Consider the following 22,862-nt stretch of genomic DNA (forward strand, 5'->3'; position numbering starts at 1 on the left):
CATCAACAAAGATCTATATAAAACAAATATTTATATAAATCTCTGATATATTACTGATAAACTCTATTTATACCTTACATCATGAAGTCATATCTTCCTTAATTCATATTTAAAATTAATTTGTATTTATTTTACTGTTATTTAAGATACATAAGACTAACTGTTATTGTTACGTAGGACGAGCGTCGAGCAGTTATAAGGGAAATGACACAACAAGTCGTGTTTGCAACAGTTAACAATTTATTTACAACATGTAAACAATCACACGCACTCTCAACCAAGTTTCACACCAAAATAGTATTAAAGTCACTAAAGTCTGCTCTACCAATCACAATATTGGTTCACAACCTCCACAACGGTCAACCGCGTAGCTGGGTACAACGTCAGCTGCATCCTCGTCATACCAAAGGTTCCCGACAGCAGTCAGACCACCGGCAATAGTGTCCACACAGGATCACCACACAACAACTTCAAAGAGTTACAAAAATAAAAGTGTGCCTCAGCACAATTCCTAACACGTAGAAATGGGTGCAACAGACCCTCACAACCAATTCACAAGATTGTGTGTCACGGCTCAATCAAAGTTACCACCAAGGTCGCCTTATGACCTATTTCGAAGCTTGGGTAATCTAGCTGACCTTCCTGTCTAAAGGTCCAGGAGCTGGTATTCCCTTGCTCTATGATAGGCCCTGGCAGAGGTCTCTCACATGTCGTTGTTGTGACCGGTATTGGAAGCTTAAATATAAGAATACAATTGATCTAACACTTTCACTCAAATAGACTTGATTAGATCAATATTTTTCATAATAATATTTATCACCATAAATCATATAATTACCAACAGAAACTAGATTAATTAATATTAGATACAACAACCTACCATATCAAAAGTAATACGATAATATACTAGCGTGTGCAAGCTCAGAAACCTAAGTACTATCCTGCAAATAATAAACTCTAATATACGGTCGCTCACGGCTTCCATACTTTTTCAACCACGCGTACATTCTCACCCGAGTAATATTCAAATATATAATATGCAAATTAAACATCCAATATCCTAAAATATACATATACCTAACTTAAGTATCGATATACATGGCAAATTACAACAACGTATTCCAACATATGTACTTTAAATACTCCTAACACATTACAATAGCAATGTTACATAACAATGAGCTGCACGTTCTAACGGACGTTCACCATAGATATTTAACCTAAAAAGGGCTAGATAATAGTAAAATAGAAACAAAATACAAAGACACACTTACCACTGTCTGGTATCTGTGCCTGAATAATGTAAGCGTTTTTTGCGCTTTATCAATGATATTCGTCAATGAATTTAGGTACAAAAAAGATCGAGACAGAAGACTTTAGTGGCGTTCAACTTATCCAAACTACATAAGTAGTTATTTTACAAGTAAGTATGAGACTTCTCAAGTTGAAGAATTTCCTTTAATCATTTTTGATCTTATACCTTGTTGTCATTTTAGAATTTGGGAATTGATCTTTTAATTATCTCAGTAGAAACTATTTATTAATCTACACGTGCATGCATTGAAAATCTTAGAGTAAATTTCGATTGAGAAATGTAGACCAGGGAAGTAAATGCTTGACACATATTGATGTTTTTTTTTTATACTTTTGTTTTGTAATGACGAGATGAAAAGATGATTTTAAAATTGCTTACCTTTATGATTTGCAGCACATTCTACAAGGAAACAAATAAAAAGATGTTTTTACTTTACAACCAGAAAAGAACAATTTTTAAAAAATCTATGCATTTTCAAATTCGATAAAGTAGGTGAAGATATGAACAAAAGTTGGATGTAGAGATAGACCTCTGAGTTAGTACAATGATATACGGGCCAGGTGTTCTGAAAAATAAACTCCTCACCATAATTCCCGTCAATTAATTTTAATAGGTAAAACACAAAATAGTCTTAAAACATAAATCCTTCTGGTTGTCCTGATACATTCAACAAAGTATATTTAAGTTAAAGATACAATAAAACATTAATCTTATTATTTCAAAATATCGAGTTCTGAATACTTACCGCGATATTTTATTCAAGTAGGTTCACTTCATTAGTTCGCCTTCGACAATATTTGTAATTGGGGCAACTTTCAGGTACATTTGGTTTGGTTAACACATCAATCATATCAGTGGTTACATAGCTATATCACACGCACAAAGGTGTCTTTAGTCTAAGATCGATTAAGACATTCTATGTAGTAGTGAGTTAAGAAACTTCAGTAATGTGCAGAATAAGGTAATACCATTGATCAATGTGTCGCCCAAATTTCACCTACAAGATTTTTCAACGGCGACAGCTTTTATCAAGCGTTAAGATCTCGCATACAAAAAACAACACCAGGATGTAAAATATCAAAACCATAATATTCCAGTTGTCTAGTTATTTAACATGAAGGTCAGAGACATCATATATTGGCAATTTTCCTTTCGTCGGACTAGACAGTTTTGATGTTATTATACCTGGGTGCTATTTTAAAATCAAATGATAATGATGACATAATCACGAGAAGAATCAAGAGTTGTATATACCGGTGTCATATAAAATATTGCCCCCCCCCCCCCCCCCACCATAAAATACCGACCCGGGTCAGTATTTCATGCATAACATAATGACCTTCCCCATGAAATATCGACCCCCCTAACTTGTGATGAAACAGTTTATATAAAAGCAAACTTAACAGCATTATTAAATCATCTGAGCTCTTATACATAATTCCTACATGTCAGTACATAGGGAGTCATTCTCACAGCTAATGATGGGGCCAGGAGGCTAATTATAATCAGCTACAAAGGTGAGATCATGGCCTGTTGCTATAGGTGACCAGCACACAGGTGTGACCTTCAGGCCCATACAATATATAATATATATGGTTAATGAAAGCTTATAATGTTAATAATTTGGTATCAATTAATTAGTACATTTAAAGATGATACACATGTATATACCATTAATTGTTCTGATTTAAATAAACAAGTATATTATATCAGAGAATTCCATATAATCATATATATATATACACACAAATGTAGTATCCGCCTTCGGCCCACGTTTGCCGAAGGGTTCATTGTGGTTTCTCCAGTTACTAAAACATTATTCTCATTGTATTATATTGTATTTCCAGTACTTCTTATATATATTATGTGATTGTATTTGTGATTTTTTGTGTTTTGATAAAGGGGCGGATTGCCTCGAAAATTTAACAAACCTTATTGTTTACACTGTTTGAATTACTTCTTTGCCCCATATAATCATTACAAGTAATTCGTATCCTCCATACATTTATGTGAGGATCCAGTGTTATCTGGATTATACTGTTCATATTACTTCTTTGACCCTTATGTATATATATATATATATAATTAAAAATATATAATGTCCTTGTGATGGGTATACATAGTAATAATAATAAAAAACACAAACCAGAAATTCACACTAGCGCTTTCAACATGCTTTGAGAGCAAGCTCTTCAGGTGTAGTGAAAGGATTTATTTGTGACGTCATCACTGTGTGTCATGGTTACGTCAAAACAACATAGATTGATGACGTCATAAAAGACAATGATCAAAAGTACACATAAATACAAAATTGATGACGTCAAAATAAAAAGATACACAATTAGAAATTATGTAATGGAAAACAACTGTTTTTACAGTAACATTGATTTGGAATCACACAGAACTACATGAATTAAGACTTGGTTTTAATAGATTAATAATTTCTAATTGTGTATCTTTTTATTTTGACGTCATCAATTTTGTATTTATGTGTACTTTTGATCATTGTCTTTTATGACGTCATCAATCTATGTTGTTTTGACGTAACCATGACACACAGTGATGACGTCACAAATAAATCCTTTCACTACACCTGAAGAGCTTGCTCTCAAAGCATGTTGAAAGCGTTAGTGTGAATTTCTGGTTTGTGTTTTTTTATTATTATTACTATATACATATATATATATATATACATATATCTGGTTACAGTATGTAGGGGAGACCAAAACACCTCTGAATCTGAGGATAAACAACCACCGTTGTTACATCAAACAGAAACGCCAGGACTTGCCAGTAGCGAGACATTTCAACATACCAACCACACATGCCATGACATGCAGGTTACCCCCATTGACCACTGCAGGGGTTGGAGTGACCAACAACGCCTGAATAGGGAAGACATTGGATCAACCAACTGAATGAGAGATAATCCTCCACATGTTACGTAGTTGAGGGACTCTCACAATAGAAACTCCTCACTACAGTTGAGTGTAGACTAAAGGTTACACCCAAGTGCACTCCGAGTGCACTCCATTTGGACTTGGAGTGCACTCCGTTTGGACTCCAGGTAAACTTGTCCTGGGTCTATAATCAGACTATATCATATATATATATTAATACTTTGATGCCTTTAATATAATCTATATATAAATGAATAGATTTTTACAAATGACTTTTGTTCTGCTAATATTACTATTAACATTTGTTTAGTCTACTGGGAATATTTGTTTCATTGTTAATACATGGTAATAATACCTACAGGTTAAATTTATATTTATTAAGATCTATAAAAGACAGTTATACTATTTATGCTATAATCAGGTTTCTATGAAAGTTTATTGCTTATTATTTCATATTTTATTAAAATGTAATTAAATTGTATTTCATTTTATTAAGGAATTGAAAATTATTTCAATTAGAATATGTATTACTGTACATATATCATGACTGTACAGGAAGTTTAGATAATGTATCTACATTATGTTATTGATTATTCAAAATATTCATAAATTTACAGGTTTTGATGAATTATGTGTGTTTTTAACAAGACATTCTCTAGATGAAAGGAAAATATAGCTACATATGTGTACTCAGTTCAGGTAAGTAATTATAAAATAAAAATAATCAATTTAGTTTATATAGGTTATATATTTAAATGTATCATTAGAAAAAAATATATATTTACAACTTCACATATTTACGAGCATTACCTGGTTAAATTAATGTTCTGACATAATATACACACAAGTATGTAGTTCTGGACTACCCATAATGAATGACAGTATCTGATATAATTGCTATTATCATTGGCTATGCATGACTGACTCTGGCCTGACACACCTGAGAACTGTGCCAGGTGAGCTTTAGGAGCCAGCTACAGGTACTGTCCTTGGTTCATAGAAATATCCATGTCAATATTTGTCGTTGTATGGCTTCAAATGATGAAGCTGTGCAAAGCAGGGTGTTATAACCTCAGGCCAACAGAACAATAAGATTATCTCCTGACTTGAAGGAAAGGATTGTAGCACTCCATCTGAGAGGCCTTAATCAGACCAAAATGATCAACGAAATACCGATGTAATTAAGGTGGAAATGTGAAAATAAGCTGTAAAACCATTAACAAATTGGTTAACATGTTTAAGAAGACCAACTCTTTTGAAATGAAGTCATTCTATACTGGAATTAGAAAGTAAAAATAAACTGTTGCTTATTACATTGTAACCTGTCTAAACCGTAAGTCATTTAGACTAAACGTACTGACCGGTTTATGCAGGTGTCCGGTATGTAGAGGTACAATGTTGAATGATATAAGTTCAGAAAAAAATAATGCAAATCAAATTAAGAAATGATGCAGTTCTTATCTTGTTATATTAAAAAAATACAAAGACATTGCTTTAAAAAAATAATTGTAAAGAAAGAGATTAAAGAAAAAAAATAATTTCAGTGTAAATTCACCATTTCCCAAAAACAAACCTATAGCCTTATCCCGTAATGAGTACACATTGTTCTCATCCAGGAAATAGCCTGAGGTACAATTTGCCTCTGGGCAGTTGGACACCGGCAACCTATGTACCATTTACCTGTGAAACTGACCTGTTGGAACTGCATCGTTTTCTATTCCCATTCAGTCAATATCTGTCATAGTAGGTGTCACTCATACATTTTATATAACATATACAGGTCATGAATGTACGATGTTTTTTCAAGCCAATTATAAAATCATAAAAGTTAAATGTTCAAACATACAAAAAAAATGACAAGCTGCAGTTAGCGTATGGAATGTTTGATAAGTATTTACTTAACTCAAACATGAAAATTATATTAATCTATGGTGATTAACTTATTGACTTCGAATACTCTATACATACTTACATTATAATATCAAAGACATAAAGTAATAGTACCAGGTTGAAAAAAAAATCTTTTGTCTTTTGTCAATTTGTTTTAAATGACTTTTTAAATAACTGTTGTTGTAATAGTACTGTGATAGGAATGAACAATCATATCATTTCAAAAGTGTCAGATATAGACAGTGACAAAGTCTGCACCTATATTCTATATTACCCTGGCAAGGTTAGCCAGAGTTTCCTCTGGCCCTGACACCTGGGGGGTGGGGGGGGGTGGGGGGTGGGGTGGGGGTGGGGGGGGGGGGGTGGGGGGGGGGGGGGGGGAATGTATCGTATATGACCTGGATTGAATGAGGCAGGTATAACAAAAAAAATGGAAATGCATGTTAAATGTAAATCAAAACTAGACATTGGATCCGGTATATGCTCTCAGGGTGTTAAAAAACCCACTTTCTTTTGTATTGTATGTTAAGAAAAATATAAACTGTTGGAAGTAAAGTGTTTGAAATACTAAAAACAGTAGAACTTCGAGTACAAGATAGTTCCAGTACACACTCAGACCCTACATTTTGAGAGACCACAAACAACTTGTCAAATACATTTTTGTTTATTCCAAATTTCTATTCATTTACGTGGCTTGTTAAAACTCTTCAAATCAAAGGAATGCTTTCATACATTTTTCAACGATGTGCCAGATCTATTCAGTCATTTTATATAGGGTTTACTAATAAAAAAAATCAATTATATTACATGCTGTTAGTTAACCAACTAAAAATGAACCAACAAAATGATATATACAAAGATAAAACAGTAACACATATCTTATTGTTACATGTTTTATGAGTCTAAATGTATATGAGTATATATGTACTTGATTACAGGTACATGTGATCAGAGACATATATACAGAGAGATTGGCAGCTCTCTATTTGCCCTTGTGTTTACATAGTGGCCCCTGACCTTCCCACAATCCTTTGCGGTCGCTCGGTTCAGTCTTCACTAGACGCCATATTGGAGAAAACTTGAAAACCAGACACATAATTATCGATAATTTCTATTTGAAATCATCACCAAGATCCAATTATGTGCTTTAATTTTATTAATATCAAAGTGCAGAAGTGTCATCAATATGAAATATATCACAATTTGCTGTCCAAGTGTTTGTATTTTGAGTATGAAAGTCAAGCACAACGCAGGAAAGATCGGCGGGAATCTCCAATTTTCGAAAAGTCCCTATGGGGTTTTCGAGAATACGGATAAATGACAACAATGTGCATGATAATCAAGACCACATTCCATAAGTATGATAGTTTTTGGTTAATGTGGTAACTTTTGTAGTGGCCTAGATAAAACAATGTGCTTTTTGTGTGCGTTTAAAATTGACGATGTTTTGGTCGGACGTAATGGCTGCTTAATTACAAAACTTGGACATGTCGAATAGGACCCAATGGATTTTCGAAAATACGGATAAATGACAACAATATGCATGATCAATAAGACTATATCCCATAAGTTTGATAGCTTTTGGTTAATGTGGTAACTTTTGTAGTGGCCTAAATAAAACGATGTGCGTTTTGTGTGCGTTTAAAATTGACGGTGTTTTAGTCTGACGTAATGGCGGCTTAATTACAAACTTGGACATGTCGAATAGGACCCAATGGATTTTAGAAAATACGGATAAATGGCAACAATGTGCATGATCAATAAGACTATATCCCATAAGTATGATAGTTTTTGGTTAATGTGGTAACTTTTGTAGTGGCCTAAATAAAACGATGTGTTTTTTTGTGTGCGTTTAAAATTGACGATGTTTTGGTCGGACGTAATGGCTGCTTAATTACAAAACTTGGACATGTCGAATAGGACCCAATGGATTTTCGAAAATACGGATAAATGACAACAATATGCATGATCAATAAGACTATATCCCATAAGTTTGATAGTTTTTGGTTAATGTGGTAACTTTTGTAGTGGCCAAAATAAAACGATGTGCTTTTTGTGTGCGTTTAAAATTGACGATGTTTTGGTCTTACGTAATGGCGGCTATTTACAAACTTGGACATGTCGAATAGGACCCAATGGATTTTAGAAAATACGGATAAATGGCAACAATGTGCATGATCAATAAGACTATATCCCATAAGTATGATAGTTTTTGGTTAATGTGGTAACTTTTGTAGTGGCCTAAATAAAACGATGTGTTTTTTTGTGTGCGTTTAAAATTGACGATGTTTTGGTCGGACGTAATGGCTGCTTAATTACAAAACTTGGACATGTCGAATAGGACCCAATGGATTTTCGAAAATACGGATAAATGACAACAATATGCATGATCAATAAGACTATATCCCATAAGTTTGATAGTTTTTGGTTAATGTGGAAACTTTTGTAGTGGCCAAAATAAAACGATGTGCTTTTTGTGTGCGTTTAAAATTGACGATGTTTTGGTCTTACGTAATGGCGGCTATTTACAAACTTGGACATGTCGAATAGGACCCAATGGATTTTAGAAAATACGGATAAATGGCAACAATGTGCATGATCAATAAGACTATATCCCATAAGTATGATAGTTTTTGGTTAATGTGGTAACTTTTGTAGTGGCCTAAATAAAACGATGTGCTTTTTGTGTGCGTTTAAAATTGACGATGTTTTGGTCTTACGTAATGGCGGCTTAATTGCAAACTTGGACATGTCGAATAGGACCCAATGGATTTTCGAAAATACGGATAAATGACAACAATATGCATGATCAATAAGACTATATCCCATAAGTTTGATAGTTTTTGGTTGATGTGGTAACTTTTGTAGTGGCCAAAATAAAACGATGTGCTTTCTGTGTGTATTTAAAATGACGATGTTTTGGTCTGACGTAATGGCGGATTAACCAGAACATGTCGAATAAGTTCCAATACTACGATACACACATGCGCATAGCCCGATTTACCTGCGCTCGCGTGTGTTTGATAGGAGACAGGACGCTCTCGATAAGGGATATGCTTGAGTGGTCACGAATAAAGGGAGCCACTATGTGTACGGGGAAATAGCGATGTTACTAATCTCTCTGTATATATGTCTCTGATGTGATACATGTGGACCCAGGTAGAATTGGAGCCTGATAGAACTCCAGGTAAACTCGGAGTGCACTTTGTGTAACCTTTAGTCTACACTCAACTGTATATGTCAAAACTGGAGATTTAGTCGCCTCTATCATTCATTTGGAGTTCAAATGATGGAATAGATATCTATTCCACATTATAGTTTAATGTTCTCGCCACACACAGCAGATATTGTGCACAGGTTCATAGCATATAGGAGCACATGAGTTTACAATGGACGGGGGAAACCCCCATCTGGGGAATTCCCGCCTTTTTCCCACCTGTAGTCCTACGCCATTCTATTTTTAGTCGGGATGTATATTTTTGTTCTTCAAACCTTATACCACTAATCTCTATTCTCGCTTATAGTAAATACCCACTCCATATGTTTATTACCAACACCTACAGGCCCCACAAACACACTTTCCTTAGGGACTTGGTTCACTTGAAACAGCAGCTGATTTGCTGAATAAGTTGTGTGAGTACATGTTGCGAGTTTGTGACGTGTCGTCCTGATACCTGCCACCCGGTTTTCGTTACGCTGATAGGACCTTTCGACCACCTTTCTGTTTGGTTTTTAATGCCTAACTTATACCTTTCTACACAATTACATGGATATGATTTTAATATTTGTTCAATTTCGTTAAAACGAACTAATTTTAATGTGGGATTTGCCACCTGATATTGTCACTGCTACCCGTTGTTTGGGCCGAGACTTGCGGGACGAAATGTACATACCGCGTAAAATACAATAACAAAAACATTCACGACATAGCACGCGCTGCCATCACATCGAATCAACCCTCGATGTTATTTTGTTAAACCTTTAATTTATATTATTTATTTATCTATTTATTTATTCATTTACTTTTAGCATCTGTACACCACCTAAAATGTTTCCAAATTAATCATAATAGGCCCTCGGCGAATTAAGTATCGGCGGAGGGGGATCGTTTTTACAACATTACGATATTTTTTGTTGTTTACACCTACTATATTTGAGTAACTGTTCCATGTTCTATGTCTATATGTGATCGTATGTAATCTACCTGTGTCTTGATAAAGGGGCAGATTGCCTCGAAAATTTACTAGTCTGTACTGTCGTTATTACCACTTGACATATATTTCTGATTACATGTACATGTATATATATTAATTGATTCTTAAACTTGTATCTCAATACAAGAAATATAATGTCAAACACACATGTATCTAAAATCAATATGGCAGAAGATTTTATGAGAGTTTAAAAGCTTAAAGAGCTTAAAAATATATAAGTTATATGGTGCTTTAAGTGAAGATGTTTTAAATCCTTCTTATAACCTTTTGTTTTGTAATTATATACAGTCAAACCTCGTTAACTCGAAGTCGTCGGGATCGTGAAAAAACTTCGAGTTATCCGAGTCTTCCAGTTAACCGAGATTCAAGGTAGACGTGTTGGTATATTATATCTATAAAAATCATTTACATAAACAGAGACCTATAGGTCTCTGCATAAACACGCATCCTTAACAGAAACACGCCTATTTGATTTCAAATACTAATTATAACAAAATCGTAATTATTATTTATGCTAGACACGACATTTCTAAAAAGTAAATTATATATGATACAATACTATCATATCGTTTTGAAATCAAGTAAGCCAGTATATTTGTGATTGGGAGTCGTGTCCGACATGCCATTTCTAAGGGAGTGAAAGACGAGAAGATTAACACAAAATTTCATCACTTTAAAATCTATTTAAATAATTTCTATCGTGGTACAAAAATTATATTATCGTTAAAAATCATAAAAAACCAATATAAGAAGTCTGCGGCAAATAATACATACACAAATGTATCGGCACAGATCACGTGTTTTCAAGTGCAGTAGCAGCAGGAAATGCACAGTTTATCATAGTTCGATCAGAAACGAAGCCCTGGAATTAATTCACACGTTACCCGGCAATAGTTGTGATTTCAGGTGTGTCGGATAGTTCCGCCTGAACGCACATGGTGACCTAGACAGCTGTACAGAGGCGCCAGCTTGGATGTAACTTGGGTATAATTATCGCACTGCTTTAATCATCAAAGGGATTATGTACGTTCTGTTTGTCAACATAATACTGTTGGATGTTAATAAAGACGGATTTTACAGTAAAAATAGTCAGATATGTTTAAGGTAATTTAATAACAAAACGAAACAAAAACTGGATATTTCCCGTGCACGAAATTGTAAACAATTTAACCAAGACGTAGACCAAGAGTATTTTGTTGACACATTTTGTTTAAAAATGAAAATGATGTTTTCAACTTCGGGATAACCGGTATATTTTACATAGGTTTTATAATATCGCGACCAATATTTTACTAAGGAATAACCGAGTTTTTCGAATTATCCGAGTTTTTATTACTAAGAAAAAGAAGGATTTTTGCCGGGACCGGAGTAATACTTGAAGTCGAACGGGGTTTTCGAGTTAACGAAGTTTGACTGTATATACAAGTATACTTTCATTGCTTATATGACGATGTATACATAATATTACTTTGATATATGCCTTAACAAATGAGATAAATGCCTCAAATAAAATTCAGTTATAATAAAGGTGTCATCCTATTTGCACAAAAACTTCTGTAAACATTCTAGGTACAATGTTTGTTTTAACAATTGAGTAATTATCTGTAACCTGTACCAGAACAGGTAAATTAAGGTTCATGTTAATTGTACAGAAAATTACATCAACAAAGATCTATATAAAACAAATATTTATATAAATCTCTGATATATTACTGATAAACTCTATTTATACCTTACATCATCAAGTTATATCTTCCTTAATTCATATTTAAAATTAATTTGTATTTATTTTACTGTTATTTAAGATACATATGACTAACTGTTATTGTTACGTAGGACGAGCGTCGAGCAGTTATAAGGGAAATGACACAACAAGTCGTGTTAGCAACAGTTAACAATTTATTTACAACATGTAAACAATCACACGCACTCTCAACCAAGTTTCACACCAAAATTGTAATTAAGTCACTAAAGTCTGCTCTACCAATCATAATATTGGTTCACAACCTCCAAAACGGTCACCCGCCTAGCTGGGTATAACGTCAGCTGCATCCTCTTCATACTAAAGGTTCCCGACAGCAGTCGGACCACCGGAAATAGTGTCCACACAGGATCACCACACAATAACTTTAAGTTACACAAATAAAAGTGTGCCTCAGCACAACTCCTGACACCGTAGAGATGGGTACAACAGACCCTCACAACCAATTCACAAGATTGTGTCACACGGCTCAATCAACGTTACCACCAAGGTCGCCTCATGACCTATCCCGAAGCTTTGGGTAATCTAGCTGACCTTCCTGTCTGAAGGTCCAGGCGCTGGTATTCCCTTGCTCTATGATAGGCCCTGGCAGAGGTCTCTCACATGTCGTTGTTGTGACCGGTATTGGGAGCTTAAATATAAGAATACAATATATCTAACACTTTCACTCAAATAGACTTTCTTAATTAGATCAATATATTTCATAATAATATTTATCACCATAAATCACATAATTAACAGAAACTAGATTAATTAATATTAGATACAACAAACTACCATATCAAAAGTAATACGATAATATACTAGCATGTGCAAGCTCAGAAACCTAAGTACTATCCTGCAAATAATAAACTCTAAGATACGGTCGCTCACGGCTTCCATACTTTTTCAACCACGCGTACATTCTCACCTGAGTAACATTCAAATATATAATATGCATATTAAACATCCAATATCCTAAAATATACATATACCTAACTGAAGTATCGATATACATAGCAAATTACAACAACGTATTCCAACATATGTACTTTAAATACTTCTAACACATTACAATAACAATGTTACATAACAATGAGCTGCACGTTCTAACGGACGTTCACCATAGATATTTAACCTAAAAAGGGCTAGAGAATAGTAAAATAGAAACAAATTACAAAGACACACTTACCACAGTCTGTTATCTGTGCCTGAATAATTAGTGTCCCACTACTACCACAGTAAAACTCGGGGAACACACCTCGTGCGTACCGGTCCGAGAAAACACACGGCCGACATTTTCACGCACCTACCTGGTCACACCTCGTAGTACGGTGGCCCGTATAGAACAAAGACAACACCGCACGAACACATATAACATGAATATACATACGACGTAACAAATATCCCCCCTTTCCGAAAAAAGTGTTACACTTTTCTCAACTGCACGGAGTATGTATAGCTCAGATCCTGCTCAGGTAATCAGCACCAACATTGTCCACACCCTTGATTGCTCTGATCCGGAATCTATACGGCTGTAATATCAACGCCCACCGCATCAGCCTAGCATTTGCAGTCCTCGATCGGTGTAGATAAGTTAGTGGTTGATGGTCAGTTTCCAGGATGAACTCTCTTCCATACAAGTATGGCTCAAACTTTTGGATTCCCCAGACAATCGCAAGACACTCCTTTTCCACTATTGCATAGTGCTGTTCCCTAGGTAAAAGTTTCCTACTTGCGTAAGCAACTGGCAACTTTCGTCCCTCGTCCTCTTGCAATATCACCGCACCTAATCCCGTATCGGATGCATCCGTGCGAAGGATAAAATCTTGATCCAGATTTGAAAGTTTTAATACTGGCCCTGCGGTCAACATCTTCTTCAGAGTATTGAAGGCAATGTCATGAATATCCTCCCAGACGACTTTGTTCGGGCTACCCTTCTTCGTCAAATCTGTGAGTGGTACACTGACGGCGGCGAAATTCGGTATAAACTTCCGGTAAAAACCCGCCAATCCCAGAAACGAACGAACTTGCTTCTTGGTGATCGGTCGCGGAGCCTCTGCAATTGCCTTCACTTTTGCCTCCTCTAGTTCCAATCGTCCTGATCCAACCACATGTCCAAGACAAGGTAAGCTTGAAAACCCTAAAGCACACTTGCTTGGTCTAGCCGTCAAACCTGCCTTACGCAGCCGTGAAAATAACTCCACCAACACTTCTAAGTGTTCCTCCCATGTCGATGTGTAGATGAGAATATCATCTATGAAATTCTCCAGATGATCCATCCCCGCTAACAACTTCCGCATCATCCGACTGAAAGTTGCTGGAGCGTTTACCAGTCCAAATGGCATCACTCGGAACTGAAACAATCCCTGAGGTGTTGTAAACGCTGTCATCGGTTTCGCTCTTTCCGTTAATGGCACCTGCCAGTATCCCTTGCTGAGATCGAGTTTAGAGAAATAACGAGCACCAGCCAGCCTGGAAAATATCTCGTCCGTGTTCGGCATCGGCTCAGCGTCAAAGACAGTAACTCGGTTTAACCTCCTGAAGTCAATACAAAACCTGTTGGAGCCGTCTTTCTTTTTGACCATCACTACTGGCGCTGAATACGGCGACAATGAGGGCTCAATCACTTCCATTTCCAGCATTTTGTCCACCTCCTCTTTAATAACTGCCTTGGTATTAAATGGCAACGGGTATGGTTTCACTCTTACTGGTTCTGCAGTTGTAGTCACAATGTCGTGCTCAATTAAAACTGTCTTCCCAGGCTGATCCGTAAGCACATCCGCATATCCCTCAAGTAATGTCCTAACATCACTTCTCTGCTCACTGGATAAGTCATGTGAAACTTCCACATCTTGAACTCCTTCTTTACCTTTGTCACCTGGAAGAGTTTCCAACACTTGACTAAAATCTTCTCCCGTATCGTCATCTTCTTCATCAATTACCATTGACATGACGCAAGCCATCACTCCTAGAGTAGTCCCTACGTCCTCTTCGGTTTTCTTCTGTTCTTCGTACTTTTTCAGCAGATTTATATGCAGTACCTTGACCTTTCCATCTCGATCCACACGGTAATCTAATGGTCCAACTTTCTCAACAACACTGTACGGTCCTTTCCATTGCATCAACAGTTTGTTGGCCTTCGTAGGTAAGAGTACTAGAACTTTATCTCCCGCCTTGAGATTACGTTGTTTCGCTCTTCTGTTGAAGTGTCTTTTCTGTTTGACTTTCGCATCCTTGAGACGTTCTGATGCAAGTAGACATGTCTCCTCCATCCGCTCACGCAAGTCCATCACATACTGATACGTTGATTTCACATCCTCGTCTGGTATCTCTTTCGTCATCAGCTCCCTGAGAATCATCATAGGTCCTCTGACTGCTCTCCCGTAGAGCAACTCGAATGGAGAGAATCCCAGTGACTCTTGAGGAACCTCACGATAAGCAAACAACAGGGGGTTTATAAATCTGTCCCAATCTTTAGGCCTTTCCGCACTCATCTTGCGCAGCATCTGCTTCAAAGTACCATTGAACCTTTCCACAAGACCGTTGCACATCGGATGATATGGCGTAGTAGTCAGTTGTCTGATGGACAATAGCCGGCTAACCTCTTTCATCATCTCTGATGTGAACTGAGAACCCTGGTCGCTGAGCATTTCAGAAGGTATTCCCACTCTACTGAAGATATCGACGAGCGCCTCCGCAACTCTTTCTGTCTCTATGCTCTTCAAAGCAACCGCCTCCGGGTATCGAGTGGCATAATCTACGAGAGTCAAGATGAAACGATTCCCTCGATCTGTCCTGGGATCGAATGGTCCAATCAAATCAACTGCAACCCTCTTGAATGGTGTGTCGATCAAGGGCATGTCCCCTAGTGGAGCCTTCGGAACTCTTCCCTTCGGAAATGTCCTCTGACAGATGTCGCATGACCTGCAGAACCTGGTGACGTCGGCTTGGACACCTGGCCAGAAGAATTCCGATAAAACCCGGTTGTTGGTCCGTTTAGCGGCTAAATGTCCCGACATGACCGATTCATGCGCCAACTTCATCACCATATCACGATACTTCTCAGGGACAATCAACTGCCGAAAAGTCATCCCGTTTCTCACCTTTGGACTGTGGAACTTCCTGTACATCAAACCCTTCTGATAAAATATCGTAGATGAACCTCCGTCATCTCTATCGTATCAGTCCTTCAAAGTTTACGATCACGTGAACCCAAGAACACCTTAATGCAAAACCTTTCCTCCCGGGTATCTCGAACTTCCGATAAATGTAAACTTGTTTTTCTGTGGATCCCGAGCCATGTTGGCATCAAGGGAAATGAAAAAGTTGATAAAGCTGCCAAAATGGCATTAAACCTAGATCAAACAAACATCAAGCTGCCGTATTCAGATATAAAGCCAATCATTCAGTCAGCCGTTCGACACCAATGGCAATAACGATGGTGCACAGAGACAACAAATAAACTATTTAAACTATTTAAACTGCAACCGAAACTTAAGCCAAGTCTGCCCAGTCGGAGAGATCGCAGAGAGTTGTCCTCTCTCGCCTCCGAACTGGACATACCTTCATCACACAAGTGCATCTACTGAAAAGGGGAGATCCGCCTATATGCCACGCATGCGACTCCCCTTTCACAGTGGAGCATTTTTTAATTAATTGCGCAGACTTTAAACATGTCCGGGATAAACATTTCGATGTTCCCGCCGACATGAAACACTCTTTGATATTGTAAGCGTAGATCGTATCTTTGAATATCTGAAAGAGATAGATTTATTATAAGCGTTGGGTCATTCTCCTGTTCAGCTTTCAAATCGTCAACACTGCATAAGTCTGTCATAAAATCTGGAACTTTCAGCGACTTGTACCCTTTTTCCTTCGCTTGTGCACGCGTTTCTACCGCTTGGACACTGCGATCCTTCTTCTTCCATTCTTTGTCCAGTTGATGAGGCGGCAATGCTCCAGAAATATTGCCTATGATCAGATCGTACAACGGAGTCTCCAAAACCCAAGCCTCGGTAGTCCCGACGAAATACGGCGAATCAATATCTACCACTGCTATAGGCGCCTCCAACTTTGAACCATCGGCAAATGTACATATCTGAACTCTGTCTGTGAAGCATTCCTCGCTAACTAGGCATCGTCTAACAACAACTCCACTGCAACCGGTATCTCTAAGTACTGAAACATAATGGTTTCCAACACAACCTCTCATTACTGGCATACCTGTAGACTCTGAATTCCCAACATCACAAGATACGCTCAGTGTCGTAGTATCCCTCAAGTGAGACTTGTCCGTCACTGGAGTATCACTCTTCTTACGAGTTCCCTTCCTAGAGCCCCTAGCCTTCTCGTTACAATGCTCTCCATTCCTTACGCTGGCTACCTTGTTTCCAGACGCGTTCTTCTTTAAACGACAGTCATAAGACAAATGACCTAACTTACCACAGTTGTAACACTTCTTGTCCTTTGCTGACGACTTTGATACTTGTCCATCATGTGTTGAAGGACCCTGTGGTTTACTGACATTTGACTTCTGTCCCTTGGATACAACCTGACAGGCCTTCGTTCCTCTTGCTTCCACATACTTGTCTGCTAAGTTCGCCATGTCCACGAACGATGTCGGAGAACGTTCCTTCAGAAAAAGGGATAAATCCTGTCCGCAACTATGAATGAACTGGTCCCTCAACATTAGGTCTTTCAGCTTCTCATATGACTTAGTAGTCTTACTCAGCTCCACCCATCTCTCTATATAATTCTCCAAACGTGAAGCAAACTGTAAAAACGTTTCACCACCTTCAGGCCTGGCTGTTCGGAACGTCTTCCTAAAGCCTTCTTCAGTCATCTCAAATCTAAGCAACAGTGCCTTCCTCAGCTCGCCAAAATCCAAAGCCTTATCCACAGGCAGACGAGAAAAAACATCTAAGGCCTTACCTTTTAACAATGCACTTAGATGAGCTCCCCAATTGCTATGATCCCAGTTCTGTGCTTCAGCGTAGCGCTCAAATCTCTGGAGGTAAGCATCCATATTATCGCGAGCCTCATCAAATGCTGGCAGCTTAGGTCCACGCTGAATCATGGCTTCTCTCGGTCTTTGGACATCAGCCCTCTGCTCACCTCCTCCAGCTTGTAGAAGCTCCAATTTCCACTTGTGCTCCTGTTCCAACCGTGCATGTGCTCTTGCCTCCCGTTCAGCCTCAATCTTTGCCTGTTCCAGAACAAGGTTCTTCTCTTCCATCTCAAGCCGGAAAGAACGTTCCTTCTCACGCTCCTCTCTAGCCAATGCCTGCTGTTCGGTCACAAAGTCCTGCAGTGCTGTCCCTTCATATTTCATCTCCTTACCAATAGCAATCAGTTCCTGTGTCGTAGACATATTGGAATATAAAAGAACACCAGAAGTACCAAGAAAACAAGGTCCACCTAACAAAACACCACAAAAGACAATACACGAAACGAAACAGGAAACAAACATGGATATATACTCACCAACATTGAAGACTTAAGCAATCCACGTGATTCTATTCATCTGGTCGCTCCCTGTTACTTACCCATGTGGTCCATCTGAAATGTTCTCATCAGGAAGACAACAGGAACCATTTGGAAAGGAAATGATAGCACAGTAGTAAACAGAAATGCCCACGATTAGAATAAATATCTGGTAAGCTACCTAACCTAACCTATATACACGATCAAACATGAATTCAAATCCCAAATAACAACACGTCAGTCATCCCACCGCTGCCACCAATTTGTTACGTAGGACGAGCGTCGAGCAGTTATAAGGGAAATGACACAACAAGTCGTGTTAGCAACAGTTAACAATTTATTTACAACATGTAAACAATCACACGCACTCTCAACCAAGTTTCACACCAAAATTGTAATTAAGTCACTAATGTCTGCTCTACCAATCATAATATTGGTTCACAACCTCCAAAACGGTCACCCGCCTAGCTGGGTACCACGTCAGCTGCATCCTCTTCATACTAAAGGTTCCCGACAGCAGTCGGACCACCGGAAATAGTGTCCACACAGGATCACCACACAAGAACTTCAGGTTACACAAATAAAAGTGTGCCTCAGCACAACTCCTGACACCGTAGAGATGGGTACAACAGACCCTCACAACCAATTCACAAGATGGTGTCACACGGCTCAATCAACGTTACCACCAAGGTCGCCTCATGACCTATCCCGAAGCTTTGGGTAATCTAGCTGACCTTCCTGTCTGAAGGTCCAGGCGCTGGTATTCCCTTGCTCTATGATAGGCCCTGGCAGAGGTCTCTCACATGTCGTTGTTGTGACCGGTATTGGGAGCTTAAATATAAGAATACAATATATCTAACACTTTCACTCAAATAGACTTTCTTAATTAGATCAATATATTTCATAATAATATTTATCACCATAAATCACATAATTAACAGAAACTAGATTAATTAATATTAGATACAACAAACTACCATATCAAAAGTAATACGATACTATACTAGCATGTGCAAGCTCAGAAACCTAAGTACTATCCTGCAAATAATAAACTCTAATATACGGTCGCTCACGGCTTCCATACTTTTTCAACCACGCGTACATTCTCACCTGAGTGATATTCAAATATATAATATGCATATTAAACATCCAATATCCTAAAATATACATATACCTTACTTAAGTATCGATATACATAGCAAATTACAACAACGTATTCCAACATATGTACTTTAAATACTCCTAACACATTACAATAGCAATGTAACCAACGTTAACCATAGATATTTAACCTAAAAAGGGCTAGAGAATAGTAAAATAGAAACAAAATACAAAGACACACTTACCACAGCCTGTTATCTGTGCCTGAATAATTAGTGTCCCACTACTAACACAGTAAAACTCGGGAACACACCTCGTGCGTACCGGTCCGGGAAAACACACGGCCGACATTTTCACGCACCTACCTGGTCACCCCTCGTAGTACGGTGGCCCGTATAGAACAAAGACAACATCGCACGAACACATATAACATGAATATACATACGACGTAACAGTTATACATACATGTACATAATGATTTGCGAAGAAAAAATACTTCAAAATGGTTTGATAAATAGGATGAATAATAGGACGATATATTTAATTAACTTTTTTTTTTTTCCAAGTGATATATTACATAAGAGCTTATGTCTGTAATATGAATGAATTTATACCATCATCATCTTTACTAGTATATGCTCCGGATAGTCCTCAATAAAGAATTACCAACCTCTATGATACATCCTCTTACAGCAGAAACCTCTATCATACAGCCTCCTACAGTAACAACCTCTATCATACAGCCTCCTACAGTAACAACCTCTATCATACAGGCTGCTACAGTAACGGCCTCTATCATATATCGTCATACAGTAACAATCTCTGTCATACATTCTCATACAGTAACAACCTCTATCATACATCCTCCTACTGTGACAACCTCTATCATACAGCCTCCTACAGTAACAACGTTTATCACAAGCCTCCTACAGTAACAACCTCTGTCATACAGCCTCCTACAGTAACAATTATACCACTATCATAATCCTCTTACAGAAGTAATCTGTATCATACATCCTCCATACAGTAACAACTGCTATCCTACAGCCTGCTACACTAACAACCTATATCATACATTTTTATAAAGTAGCAATCTCTATCATACAGCCTCCCACAATAACAACCTCTATCCTTCAGCCTCCAACAGTAATAACCTCTATCATACAGCCGCCTACGGTAACAATTATTCCACTATCATAATACTCTTACAGAAGTTATCTGTATCATACATCCTCCTACAGTAACAACCGCTTTCCTACAGCCTGCTACACTAACTACCTATATCATACATTTTTCCAAAGTAGCAACCTCTTTCATAAAGCCTCCCACAATAAGACCTCTATCATACAACCTCCTACAGTAACAATTATACCACCATCATAATCCTCTTACAGAAGCAACCTGTATCATACAGTCTCCCACAATAACAACCTCTATCATACAGCCTCCTACAGTAACAACCTCTATCATACAGCCTCATAAAGTAACAACCTCCATCTGACAGCTTCCTACAGTGACAACCTCAATCATACAGCTTCCTACAGTAACAACCTCTATCATACATCCTCCTACAGTAACAACCTCTATCATACAGCCTCCTTCAGTAACAACCTCTATCATACATCCTCCTACAGTAACAACCTCTATCATACAGCGTCTTTCAGTAACAACCCCTATCATCCAGCCTCCTACAATAACAACCCCTATCATGCATCCTCTCATAGTAACAACCTATATCATACAGCCTCCTACAGTAACAACCTCTATCATACACCCTCCTACAGAAACAACCTTTATTATACATTCTCCTACATTACAACCTCTATCAAACCGTTTCCTGTAATAACCTCTATCATATATCCTAAAACAGTAACAACCTCTATCATACAGCCTCTTAGAGAAGCAGCCTCTATCATACAGCCTTATGCAGTGACTTCCTCTATCATACAGCCTCCTACAGTGATAACCTCTATTATACAGCCCCATACAGTAACAATTTCTATCATACAGCCTCTTAGAAAAGCAGCCTCTATCATACAGCCTCCTACAGTAACAGCTTCTGTCATTCAGCTTTCCACAGTAAGTCTTTATCATACAGCCTCACACAATAACAACTTCTATCATACATCCTCTTACAGTGACAACCACTATCATACAGCCTCCTACAATAACAACCTCTTTCATACAGCCTCCTTCAGCGACAACCTCTATCATATAGTTTCCTACAGTGACAACCTCTATCATACAGCTTCCTACAGTGACAACCTCTATCATACAGCCTCCTGCAGTAACAGCATCTATCATACATCCTCCTACATGTACAAAATCAATCAAACCGTCTCCTACAATAACAACCTCTATCATACATCCTACCACAGTAACAACCTCTATCATACATCCTCTTACAGAATCAGCCTCTATTATACATCCTCGCACAATAACAATCTCTATTCTACAGCCTCCTACAGTAACAACCTCTATCATAAAGTCAAACAGTGACAACCTCTATCATACAGCCTCTTTCAGTTACAACCTCTATCATACAGCCTCCTACAATAACAACCTCTATTATACATCCTACCACAGTAACAACCTCTATCATACATCCTACCACAGTAACAACCCATATCTTGCATCCTGTCATAGTAACAACATATATTATACATCCTCCCACAATATCAACTTCTATCCTACAGAGACCAACCAACCAATTGTTTTCCCATAGACCTTAGTGTTAACGTTTTGGATTATTTCATTCAAATTCTTGAATTGAATATGACGATTATGGTTTATAACAAAAGTTTAGGGTCTGATATAACACCTAATCAAAAAAAAAAGTTGGGTCCTTCAGCTCAAATTGTCTCCAGGGTAGCCATTTTGAAAATAGGTGAATTTCGCAGTAAAAATTCTCAAACATCTTAAATGTTTACCTGTTTACTATTATTACGTGAACTTAAGAAATTTATATCAACATTTCTTATTGATAGTTACCTATCAGGCTACATATTTATTTTCTCACTTCATAACATACTGGCCAATCAGTGGCTGCCAGACATTTTATCCTTGGCTCAACGTTCTATACACAGGGGCTGTTTCAAAAATATATTTTTTCAATTGGTTGGTTGTTCCCTACAGCCTCCTACAGTAGCAACCGCTATCCTACAGCCTGCTACACTAACAACCTATATCATACATTTTCTAAAGTAACAACCTCT

The 22,862-nt window shown here is 37.6% G+C and overlaps 1 protein-coding gene and 1 long non-coding RNA gene across 2 annotated transcripts in view; both read right to left on the bottom strand.

Annotated features, from left to right (window-relative positions):
- Positions 1–222: 222 nt before the first annotated feature.
- Positions 223–22,862, bottom strand: part of LOC117318681 (paramyosin-like) — a 56,087-nt gene continuing 33,447 nt past the window's right edge. Inside the window, exons 14-16 of the mRNA XM_033873640.1 lie at positions 1,694–1,714; positions 1,275–1,293; positions 223–735 (exon numbers count right to left, since the gene is read on the bottom strand). Coding sequence (XP_033729531.1) covers positions 704–735; positions 1,275–1,293; positions 1,694–1,714 — 72 coding nt within the window. The 3' untranslated portion in view covers positions 223–703. The remainder of the gene's footprint in view (positions 736–1,274; positions 1,294–1,693; positions 1,715–22,862) is intronic.
- On the bottom strand, positions 18,871–20,048 carry LOC117318684. The gene is made up of 2 exons (XR_004530430.1): positions 19,893–20,048; positions 18,871–19,377 (listed from the first exon to the last, which is right to left on the bottom strand). It is a non-coding gene; the product is annotated as an uncharacterized LOC117318684 (long non-coding RNA).

Source organism: Pecten maximus, unplaced genomic scaffold (assembly GCF_902652985.1).
Source record: "Pecten maximus unplaced genomic scaffold, xPecMax1.1, whole genome shotgun sequence".
Lineage (NCBI taxonomy): Eukaryota > Metazoa > Mollusca > Bivalvia > Pectinida > Pectinidae > Pecten > Pecten maximus.